This window comes from Mesocricetus auratus, unplaced genomic scaffold, assembly GCF_017639785.1.
Source record: "Mesocricetus auratus isolate SY011 unplaced genomic scaffold, BCM_Maur_2.0 Super-Scaffold_100007, whole genome shotgun sequence".
In the NCBI taxonomy this organism is placed as follows: domain Eukaryota; kingdom Metazoa; phylum Chordata; class Mammalia; order Rodentia; family Cricetidae; genus Mesocricetus; species Mesocricetus auratus.
Window position 1 is genome coordinate 38,406,554 of NW_024429191.1, and position 11,167 is coordinate 38,417,720.

At 49.7% G+C, this 11,167-nt stretch overlaps 2 protein-coding genes across 7 annotated transcripts; both read left to right on the forward strand.

The window, feature by feature from the left end:
• The first annotated feature begins 1,436 nt into the window (after positions 1 to 1,436).
• On the forward strand, positions 1,437 to 4,852 carry Mrpl55 (mitochondrial ribosomal protein L55). Of its 6 annotated transcripts, none has more exons than XM_013127084.3 (4): positions 1,437 to 1,835; positions 2,780 to 2,862; positions 3,160 to 3,361; positions 4,429 to 4,852. In XM_013127084.3, the coding sequence occupies exons 2-4, from the start codon at positions 2,840 to 2,842 to the stop codon at positions 4,585 to 4,587; spliced, it is 384 nt and encodes a 127-aa protein (XP_012982538.1). In that variant the 5' UTR covers positions 1,437 to 1,835; positions 2,780 to 2,839; the 3' UTR covers positions 4,588 to 4,852. The 6 variants fall into 6 exon arrangements, with proteins under 6 accessions (XP_012982538.1, XP_012982537.1, XP_012982536.1 ...); XM_013127083.3 differs by having other exon boundaries at positions 2,783 to 2,862; XM_013127082.3 differs by having other exon boundaries at positions 1,437 to 1,618.
• A 2,259-nt stretch (positions 4,853 to 7,111) lies between these two features.
• CUNH1orf35 (chromosome unknown C1orf35 homolog) lies at positions 7,112 to 10,826 on the forward strand. Its single transcript, XM_005067702.4, has 7 exons — positions 7,112 to 8,532; positions 8,675 to 8,720; positions 8,815 to 8,897; positions 8,973 to 9,045; positions 9,156 to 9,241; positions 9,954 to 10,085; positions 10,208 to 10,826. The coding sequence occupies exons 1-7, from the start codon at positions 8,288 to 8,290 to the stop codon at positions 10,326 to 10,328; spliced, it is 786 nt and encodes a 261-aa protein (XP_005067759.1). The 5' UTR covers positions 7,112 to 8,287; the 3' UTR covers positions 10,329 to 10,826.
• Positions 10,827 to 11,167: the final 341 nt, after the last annotated feature.

Consider the following 11,167-nt stretch of genomic DNA (forward strand, 5'->3'; position numbering starts at 1 on the left):
CTGTTCTGACAGCATGACTATAGGACAAGCAGCTACTGGGGGACAGCAGGCTAGAGGAGAAGTAAAAAAGCTTAACAGCCCTTTCCTCAGACAATGCCAATGGGGTTCCTAGGCCATTGCCAGGGCTCACTGGCTGATGGGAGACCACTTGGCCTTTTTTATTTATTTTTATTTATTTATTTTTTATTTTTTTGGTTTTTCGAGACAGGGTTTCTCTGTAGCTTTGGAGGCTGTCCTGGAACCCACTTTGTAGACCAGGCTGGCCTCGAACTCACAGAGATCCGCCTGCCTCTGCCTCCCGAGTGCTGGGATTAAAGGCGTGCGCCACCAACGCCCGGCCACTTGGTCTTTGAAAGGAGGCTGGACTGGAGCTTCCTGTTGGGGATCCTATAGGCACCAGTTTACAGCTGCATGAGTTAGCAGTGAGGGCAGCTCTGTGGTCCATGCTTTCTAGCTCCAGATAATACTTGCAAAGTCAGCATGTGCGATTAGCTCTGAAGGCTGACTGCTAGGCAGCAAAAACAAATCAAAACAAAACACGACTTTTCATTTTGTGTCCCTTGGCAGACCTCTACCTACATTCAGGACAGCTCTAGGAGGAGACAAGTTAAATAAACTGACCAGAGCAACCTAAGAGGGATGAAAAAAGACAAGGACAGGGAAAGGAAAAAGTTCTGGCACAATGACGTCAGGGGCCCAATGTGGCAAAAAGCCTTTAGAGGCAGCACGAGAAGTAAAACAGACAACCTTCTGCAGTCTTCCTGAGAAACTCTGGAAAGAGTCCTGCAGATTGCATAGCAGCACACCTTCCAGGGTTCACAATAACCGTTACCACAAATTCAAAACAGTGGAGACCTTCACGACCCCTTAGGGTCGGGCTACTCAGGAGATACCAGTCGAATGCTTGAAAAGTTGTGTAGTTTAGCACTGGAGAACCGATTGTTCTCTAATGCTACTCCTCACGGGGTGACTCCAGCTCCTTCACGTTGGCTGCTTGGCCATCCCGACTCGGCGCTTGGATGTCTGTCTTCCAGACCTGGACCCACTACGAGTCCCCAGACAAGCCGCGTACTTTCTGAGAGAAAGGGTCCTAGGGGCGACCATTGGCTCCGGAGCAAACCTGGAAAACAACCAGGCGTGGAACTTATGATACCAAGGGCGCACAGGGGCGCGCAGCAAGGCTGTCCTGCTTCCATCCACGCTCTGCACAGCGCCATGCAGCCTGCACCCCGGAAAGTCCCAGAGTCCCGCCCGCCTCCCGTCCACTCTGAGTGGGGCCAGGGTAGCGCGCGGGCCGGCTACTCAGGCTTCGCCACCCGCAGCAACGCCGAATCAGTACCATCCAGCGAACCTGGACAACTAAGCAGGCTTCCCTCAGCCTCAATCACGCCCACCTGATCTTACCCCGCCCTCAACGGAGGACAGCAGCCTCGCGTTGCGTGACGTCATCACCGTGCGCCCCCCCCGAGATCTGGGTCACCGTGGAGGGTCAATCATCCTCTACAGAGACGGGTCCCTGCGTGGCTCCGCGTGGTCCGGACTCAGTTCCCCACCTACTGAGTAAAGTTCTGCACGGCGGGTCCACGAGGTCCCTCCAAAGCTAAGGTGGCGGCCGCAGGTTGGAGTCTCTTGGGCGCCGGCACCAACCGGCCCATCACTGAGGAGTGAAAGGGAGGGCGACTTGTGCTGTCGTGTGGGGCGAATGGGAGGGGGCTTCTCCATAGATGACGCCGGGCCTCGTCGTGGTAGCTAGAGAGGAGAAGGTCCCGGACTTGGGACATTGACCAGCAGGGTCGCCTCTTTCGAGGCGGCGGGCTCCTCGGTTCTTTCCCAAGGTGGGAACCTCCTAATCTATGTACTCTCCCACTGGTTTAATCCTGATGGGTGTAGGACACTCGACTTCCACCTGCCTAGACCACTCTGGGAGTTTGTGGCATTGGAGAAAGTAGCCCTAGCTTCTTTTCCCGTCCGTAAGCAGGCTTGATAATGGTCACCCCGCCGTATTGTTATGAAAACTAAAACTATGTTAAAAAATAAAAAATGAACCACACACCGCACAGAGAAAGGTTCAGATTCCATAGCCTTCAGGAATGGGTGGCCCCGGTCCTGCTGAAGACTGACTCGTTCTTTGGAGGATAGGACCTTGGTAGCTGCTTTTGAAAAAAGCTGCCACAAGCTGTTCTAATTCGAGGCCAGAGAGCTGGTATGGTAGACTGGCAAGAGACACTGACCTCACCCTGGTCTTCTGTAACGGAGAATTCAAACCACAGATTGAAACTGTTTTGTTTTTGAGTCTGCATTGAGCGTAGGGGTTTTTGTTTTGTTAACAAAATCGTTTAATAACTGTTATATGGCTTTTGTATACTCTCAGGTTGTTTGCTTCAGTCTTTTGATACAGTCTCAAGTAACACAGCCTGACCTTTAATTCCCTGTGTAATAGGATAGCCTTGAACTCCTGATTCTCCTGCCTTTGCCTCCAGTGTTGGAAATACAGGCGTGTCCTTCCACACTGGCTTTGTATTCTTTTAGGTATTATAAGTGACTTAAGGCACATGAGAACCAGTGCACAGATCATATGCAAATACTAAGCCATTGTACAGCAAAAGGCTAGCAATCTGTCAGTTTATCTGTAGGGGGCTCCTGGAGCCAATTCCCTATGAATACTGAGGGACACCTGTATATGCTGCTTGAGATGCACCTGGGTCTGACTTAGATCCAGGCCAGGATTTAGGACAATAAGTGGAAAAATCAGGTTTTTGTTTTTTTTTCCCTTGTCTAGCAGGTCCTACATCTGGGCTAGTGACTGTTTCCTCGTGCCACCACAGCTCTAAGGAAAACAATGCCTTTGGTTAGCCTGCTTGGGTAAGCATGGAATTCCAGTCCCCTCAGGTATATTCCAAGACACCCTGCCCTCTCCAGGAAGAGGCTGTTATCTCCTTTCCTCTGTGCTGGAAGGCTTGTGCCAAGTCACCCACAATAGACTGCTTTGACTATGCTAGTAGTTCAGCAGAGGTCCCTAAATATGAGTTATCAGTCTTTGCTAGTGTCTGGTTGCTGGGAAGTTCTCTGTCATACCCTGACAATGGCTGGCTGACTTGGCACTTGGTGCCATCTGGCTCACCACTATCTATCACCCAGCATTTGTTTGTCTGTCTGTAGCCTGCTGAGGCACTGTGCTGTGAGGGCAGCCTTCCCTGCACCCTGCCACCTCCACACATCCTCTCGGACAGCTGACAGCCACAGAGCTTCACTTACTCGACTGCACCGCCAGGCCTATGCTCGCCTCTACCCTGTGCTGTTGGTCAAGCAGGATGGTTCCACTATCCACATCCGATACCGGGAGCCACGACGCATGCTGGTGGTAAGCTTCCTTCAGCAGGTACTTGCTGAGCCATAGTGTTGGGACTCAGTGCCAGTAATTGAGATTGAAGTTTGCATATGTAGCTAAAGTCACTATACTACAGCGGAGGACTAGGGGATCAAGTCGTCAGAAGAATTTACACCAAAAACTCCAGTCACCAAAATTAGAACAAACAAATTAGTTATATTGGGTAGGGGGGTTTTGTTTTATTGGTACAGGGTCTTATGAAAACCAGGCTAACTTTGAACTTACATACTGAGGCTGACCTTGGCCTCCAATCTTCCTGTCTCTTTTTTTCTCAGTATTGCTTTGAACTCACAAAGGTCCACCTGCCTCTGCCTCCCCAGTGCTGGGATTAAAGGCATGTGCCACCAACACCCGGCTCTTCCTGCTTCTTTAAGTGCTGAGATTATAGGCCTGTGTCACCAAGCCAGGCTTAACAAGTCCGTTAAAAAAATAAAAATAAAAATAAACCAAGGGGCTGGAGAGATGGCTCAGCAGTTAAGAGCACTGATTGTTCTTCCAGAGGTCCTGAGTTCAATTCCCAGCAACCACATGGTGGCTCACAACCATCTGTAATGAGATCTGGTTCCCTCTTCTGGCGTACAGACATACATGGAGGCAGGATGTTGTATTCATAATAAATATAAATCTTTAAAAAAATAAAATAAAAATAAACCAAAATACCAAATCTGGGCTAGAGTGTATTCTAGTTGGTAGAGTGCTTGCCTACAAGGCACAAGCCTTTCATTCCAGGACCACATAAAACCAGGTGTGGTGGCACACATCTGTAATTGTAGCACTCTGGAAGCTGAGGATGATTGTGCTGAGTTCCAGGCTTTTTTGGACTAATTAAAACTCTGTCTTAAACAAACATACACTAAATCTAGGGGAAAGGAGTAGAAAAACATTGTTTGTTTTGAAGGGAAAGCAAGGCTAACCAAATCTATAAATAGTAGGCCAGCACAGGATAGAAGGCACAGGTAAAAGAGGTCCAGGTGTCTTCCCCAGGCACTCTCCTGACTCTCCTCAATGGCATATACATACCTTGACTTGTCCCCATGCAGATGCCCCTAGACTTAGATGCCCTATCTCCAGAAGAGCGCCGGGCCCGGTTCCGGAAACGTGAGGCTCAGCTTCTGCAGAAGAGGGAAGAAGAACCAGAGATGATTGACAGTTTTGACACCGAACGATACAAACAGTTTTGGACCAAGACCAAGAAGTAACTATGTCAGCCGGGCGTTGGTGGCGCATGCCTTTAATCCCAGCACTTGGGAGGCAGAGGCAGAGGCAGGCGGATCTCTGTGAGTTCGAGGCCAGCTTGGTCTACAAAGTGAGTTCCAGGACAGCCTCCAAAGCCACAGAGAAACCCTGTCTCGAAAAAACCAAAAAAAAAAAAAAAAGAAGTAACTATGTCAGGGAGTCGCACCAGAGACATTTTGTAAGAATAGAGAGGCATCTGTCTGTAAATTATACTTATCTGAAACCATAGCCTCCTGTCATTGTCTTCTTTTATGTAGTAAGTCCAGCCCTGAAGCTCATCATTTCTGGAAAGTACGTGCTAGCTCAAAACCAGATTGAAAGACTCTGGCGTTAGAACAGATCAGAGGGTTTAGGATTCATTTAGGTTGAACCTGTGGGTTTTTTTTTTTTTTGGGTTGGGTTTTATTCTTTTAAGACAAAAGTCTCATCCTGGTTGGTCTATAGCTCATTATGTAGAGCAGGCCTCACTCTGCTTCCTAAGTACTGGGATTAAACGTGTATGCCATAACACTCGGCTTCAAACCCCTGGGTTAGACCCTGATACAAGGTTAGTTGTAAAGTCACTGAACAGGAAGCACCCAGCAGCTAACAGCTCTGCCTGCCTGCCCCTAGGAACCTCCAAGTTAAACTCCTAGATCACACGTGGCCTGCAGTGATCTTTCTCACCCCTTCCCTTTACAGGTCCTTCCCTAAAAGGCTTTCCAGGGAGAAACACTTTCTTGCCCTTAGGAGTGTGGCCAAGCTATGTGTCTCTTTTGTTTGTTTTCAAGACAGGGTTTCTCTGTGTAGCTCTGATTGTTCTGGAACTTACTCTGTAGACCAGGCTGGCCTGAACTCAGAAATCGGCCTGTCTCTGCCTCCTGGATTAAAGGTGTGTGCTGCCACCACCAAGCCAGGCTGTGTCTTAAGTCCCTCGTCTGCTCCAATCTGCAGAATAAGTGGCCACACAAACAAAAGCCTATAAACAGCTGCCTGAACCTTTGTACATCTTGATGTAGATGTAAAATCCCACAGGCTTCATCCAGATACAAGAGTGCATATAATACCTAACTTCAAAAGCAGGCCTGTGACCATTTACCCCTTCACGGCTATAGTCAGTTGCTTCAAACTGGTGTGGACACTTGTCCCATACCCTCCCAGCCTGATAGCCATACTCCCTTCTTAACTTCACCTAGTATGCATTTTGTGGTCAGACAGTGCAGCTGAGCCTTCTATGTCCTTAGCATACCTGGTCAACAGTGAGGGCCCCAGAAGTTGCTATCTTGCTTTCTGGAGATCTTTCCTAGGAGATGGCTGGTTTGCTCCTTTTATACTTGGCCCACAAGAATGCTGCTCCCTTGTTGTGCAGCTCCGCTTAGGTCCATCCATGTAATACATCCGTCCCTAGTGTGATCTTGTTCTGAGGGATCTAGTTCCAGCTGTGTCCTCCAAAGCCAGGACATGAACTCAGGGCGTGCACCAGGTGACTCACAAGCTGTTGGCAGGTACTCAGCATGACCAAAAATGGGGCTGTCTTGGTCTGTTTGGGATGCCAGAGAGCACCAGGTAGGTAATTTTTCAGACTAGGCATGGAACTTGAGACCTCTCTATCATTAAGATGTAGCTCTGTTTCTCTTTCTTATGTTCAGGCAGGGCCTTGCTAAATTGCCCAGACTAGCCTTCAAATCTCTTTATAAGCCTAGGCAGTCTTTGAACTTCCAACCAACCTTCCTACTTTGGCCTCCTGGGAACATAGGATTACAGACTCTTGTCACCAGGCCTAGTTCAGACTGGGTACTTTAATTAGCACAGTGGAATACACTCTAGGGCATGTGTGTGGTCAGATGACAAATTGTGGAAGCTGGTTCTCTCCACCATGTGGGTCCTGGAGATTAAACTTGCTTTAGCTGGCTTGGCAGCAAGAGCCCATACCCACTGAGCAATCTCACTAGGCCTGGGTACTTTATAAATAGTAATTTGTTCTCACAGTTGCAGATTTTATACATGTTTTGTCTTGTAGAATATGTGAAGTTTCCCCAAAAGCAATGGCAGAGGAATTCTCACAAGGGAGTGATCCAGCTGCTCTCAAGATAGGTCTATAAATACTAGGGTGAGGTGTGGTGGTTCACATATGCTTTTAATCGTAGCACTTGGGAGGCAGAGGCAGATGGTTCACATATGCTTTTAATCGTAGCACTTGGGAGGCAGAGGCCAGGAGCACATGGTGAAACTCTTATCTCAAAAACAGAGAGGTTGGCCAAGTTGCCTCTCCTGGTTAATTTGGGAAGAACTAGAAACCAGGAGGCTTAAGGCAGCCCAGCACTTAAGTGCAATCTGCATGACGACTTGTTTTTTGTTTTTCACCTCCTTTGATAACAAGAGTTAACAAATTTACAGTTCTGCAGGGGAGCCTGCTTCACAGGCCAGCATGCTCAAGGTTATATAAATCACAACAATGTCTTCAGAAAAATAGTCGAGGTATAGGAACATCATTTACCCTATTTTATAGAAGCTGAAGGTCCCAGGCATTCTTGTGTTCCTTCCCACATCTGATATTCCAAATTCCCTTTCATTAACATGGGATGTTCCCATCTTCATGTCAAATTCATTATATCCTCACAAACAAAATAACCTCACCACTCCCCCAAAACAATCTGGATGCTAGCACTATTAAGTTCAGACAACAGATCTGTTCTGGTTTCTAGACAGTCAACATCTCATTTTATACTCGAGACTGAAGGTAAGAGTTCTCCAGGATTCCTTTCATAGAGGCACTAATCTGTGAGGCTCTACCTCATTACCTCAAAGGCCCAGCCTTCAAGAACAACCCTAGTGGAAGATTTAAACATAATAATGGTGGTGTGGTTTGCCACACAGTCTACTACAGGCAGTTAGGGCTAAGACTATCATGCAGAAAAATTGCACTCATTTAAGTTTTAGTCCAGACATCGACTTGGTCGTTCATTGGCTGTCAGCTAAAATTAATTATTCTTCCAGGGCCAAATGACAGTGCTAAACCTACATTCAAAGAAGCTGAGTTACTCTTTATTCTTGGTCATGCCCCATCAGAACAAATGCAATTAGCTCTGTTCTTCGTCAGTAAAGTCACCTGCAGGGACCACAGATTGCTCTGGTTTAGGAACGCTTGGGCTTTGTGGCCTTTATGTCACTTTCGTAACACAATCTGCCATCCAGTACACAGAAGAGTTGATCTGCGTTTCTTAGGGGGCTTTATCCGCCCTTCATTGTTCCAGGGAGGTTTGTCAGTATTTTACTTCGTCTCAGCAGTGACCTGGAACCTCAGTCCTTTGGAGTTGGCACGCCTGGCTTTCGCCCGACCCTAGCCCCTCCTGTTGTCACTAAGGTTGTGTTGGCATCCCAATTCACCAAGTAGCCTAACAAGCATGACACGTGAGATCGCAGAGCAGCCGTTTCTTCGAGGAGCTAGCGCGCAGGCGCACGTGGTGATGGGATGAAGATGCGCCTGAGAATTACTGCCTGAACACCAGGTGAAAAGAGGGACCTCGGCTGAGGCTGCTCGAGCCACGCAGTGCGCAGGCGCGCAGAGACCTTCGAAGCGCAGGCGCGCAAGTGACGTCACTGCGAGCGTCCGGAGGCCGAGTGCTGCGTGAGTCCGACGGTCGATGCTACGGGTACTAGGGATTGTGCAGCGGCTTCGTCGCCATGTTCGGCTCCAGTCGCGGCGGAGTGCGTGGCGGACAGGACCAGTTCAACTGGGAGGATGTGAAGACCGACAAGCAGAGGGAGAACTACCTAGGAAACTCGCTGATGGCGCCAGTGGGCCGCTGGCAGAAGGGCCGCGACCTCACCTGGTACGCGAAGGACCGCGCGCCGTGTGCCGGCCCGAGCCGTGAGGAAGAGCTGGCTGCTGTGCGCGAGGCGGAACGCGAGGCGCTGCTGGCCGCACTGTGAGTTTCTGGGCTGCGGAGCGACTGCGAGCGCCGGGGATGGCATCTGGGTGGCCACGGGGCGGGGCTAGATGTAGGCAGGGCAGAGGGGGGAAGGCCAACAGGGGTCATGCCCGTTGACGTGCACCCTCGACCCTTGCAGAGGTTACAAGAACGTGAGGAAACAGCCCACCGGCCTGAGCAAAGAGGTAAGTCTGGGGTGCGGGTTCGGGGTTCGCAGGGCGGGCAGGGGTCCATCTTTACCGGCCTAGAACCTCTTCCCCCCCTTCCCGGCTTCCTCAGGACTTCGTAGAGATCTGCAAACGGGAAGGAGGCGATCCTGAGGACAAGGGTGTGGACCGGCTGCTGGGTCTGGGCAGCGCCAGGTGCGGCTGGTTGGGGAGAACGGGGCAGGACTGGGTGGTGTTTCAGAACTGTCCTCAATGTTCTGCCTTCTGCAGTGGTTCCGCAGGCCGTGTGGCACTATCCCGGGAAGACAAAGAGGCTGCCAAGCTTGGGCTGTCAGTGTTCACGGTAAACTCTTGTCAACCCAAATGCGCAGGATCCTGGGCTTGGGGATGTTTGGGGAGACGCGGGGCGGGATTCCCTGGGTGTCCCTACCCACAGTTGCGCATCTCATATAGCACCACCGCGTGGACAGCCAAGGCCCAAGCACCAACCCATCTGCTGCCAGGAAGAAGCCTCGTGCTGAGGACAAGGCCGAACTAGAGTAAGTTGAGTCTGAATCCTTACTCTGCCTACTCGTGTGTGCGCTGATGAGTCTCTTGCTGGTATCCTATGCGAGTTGTGCTGGAAGTGGGCACACTGCACTAAGAGTGTATTCACAGAAGAGACTGGGTGTCCAGACCCATAGGTATACTGGGAGGTTGAATGCAGGGTCATTTTTTGATGGAGCTAAGCACTGCCTTAGCTCTTTTGGCTTTGCTGAAGTTGCCTGCCCATCCAGATGCCCAGCAACCTGAAAGTGGATAGTCTTCATAGCAGCCATTGAGGGCCAGCAGGGTGATGGTTGCAAACAGGAAGGTGCCACTCAGACAGTGCCATGATGCGGGCCAGTTTGATGAGAGGTGAACAGTTAAAATATGAGGCTATAAGTGGTGGTACTTGCCTTTCTATAATCCTAGCACTTGGTAGACAGAGGCAGACTGATCTCTAGTTTCCAGGCCCTCGGATTTAGTTGTGTGTCTGGTTACTTCCACTTTTGTGTCAACTCAACTTTGTACTCAAATAATGAGTTCTGTAGATTGGATGAGGAGCCTAATATTAAAATTAAGCTCATTCACTAATATAAGCCTACATTATCGATGCACAGTGCTATAGACCCTGCCCTATCCTGCCTTGCACTACTCTGATGAGACTATACCAACTGCTTTCAGCTGTTTCAGTCCTTCAAACTTAGACCATTATATTCTCTCTTGCAGTACAGACAGCCATAAGAAAAGCAAGAAAGAAAAGAAGAAAAAGAAGAAGAAACACAAGAAACACAAGAAGAAGAAAGACAAAGAACACAAGAGGGAGACTGACAGCTGTCCATCCTCTCCCTCTCCTCCTCGGTAGGCTAGGCCCCACTCTACCTTGAGGGCCCTAAGAAAGTCGGGGGCAGAGCTGGCCAGGCCTGTTGGGATGCTTGGGAGGGTGAGACCCTTCAAGTGTCTGGTTATCCTTGTCTTCCTAGGCCCAGACACCAGAGACATGATTCTGACTTCTCCCCCAGCTGTAAGAGGAAGCGGGGACATAGCCAGGACAATGGAAGGAGTCCACCCCGCAGACGACAAGACAGAGGCTCTGATGACTGAGAATGTGGCTAAACCAAAGGACACCAGAGCTGGTTGCCCTGAGCTGGGACCTTGCCCACCACCAAGCTCTGTAGGGTCTATAAAGAGTAGTCATTGGATGCCAAGTGGCTACCAGCCCCCTTCCTACTTGCCCAGACTAACCATCCCATCCCTGTCTGGGCTAAGGCAGGAGGCTGCTCCCTGGTAGGATTCTGAGCCAAGCTTGTTGGACCTTGGTATCTGTCTTGCCATTTGGAGGCAACTTATGTGGCAACCACTCCATGTTGCTGAAGAGTGGGTCCTGGGTGACTAGAGCCTAGTGATTCTGTGAGGGGAGTGCCCTTGCCTCACCCCCATGCCAAGGAAGATACAGTTGCCTAGAAGATTAAGGCCAGATTGCTGTTTGTGCTGCCACAGTGCAGGCCCTTGAGGTTTGGGTATGTGTGTGTCTATGTATATATATCTGGTCACGTTTTGTATCAACCCACTTTGTACATAAGTAAATGTATTTTAAAAGTAGAGTGTATCATCTCACTGAGGGCATGTTAGGCTGGGAGCCTGGCCTTAGCATGGGGCATCCATCGAGTATACCTGAGGGCGCTGGATCTAGAGACCAGAGTCCTGTCCTTGAGGCTTCTTCAAGGCCAAGGAGTTAGAACAAACTTCTGTGAATATGAATGCATCTGCAACCTGCCCAAGAGGTCCAATCTGGTTCCTATCTAAGCAGAGGCAGTGGGTTCCACAGCCATATAATAGCAATTTTAGAGCCTGTGCACACAACATGGGCAGACCATAGAAATTAGGCTGGATTCAGCTATATATGCTGGGCGTGTGTACTCTTGGGCAGACCCCAAAGTGTC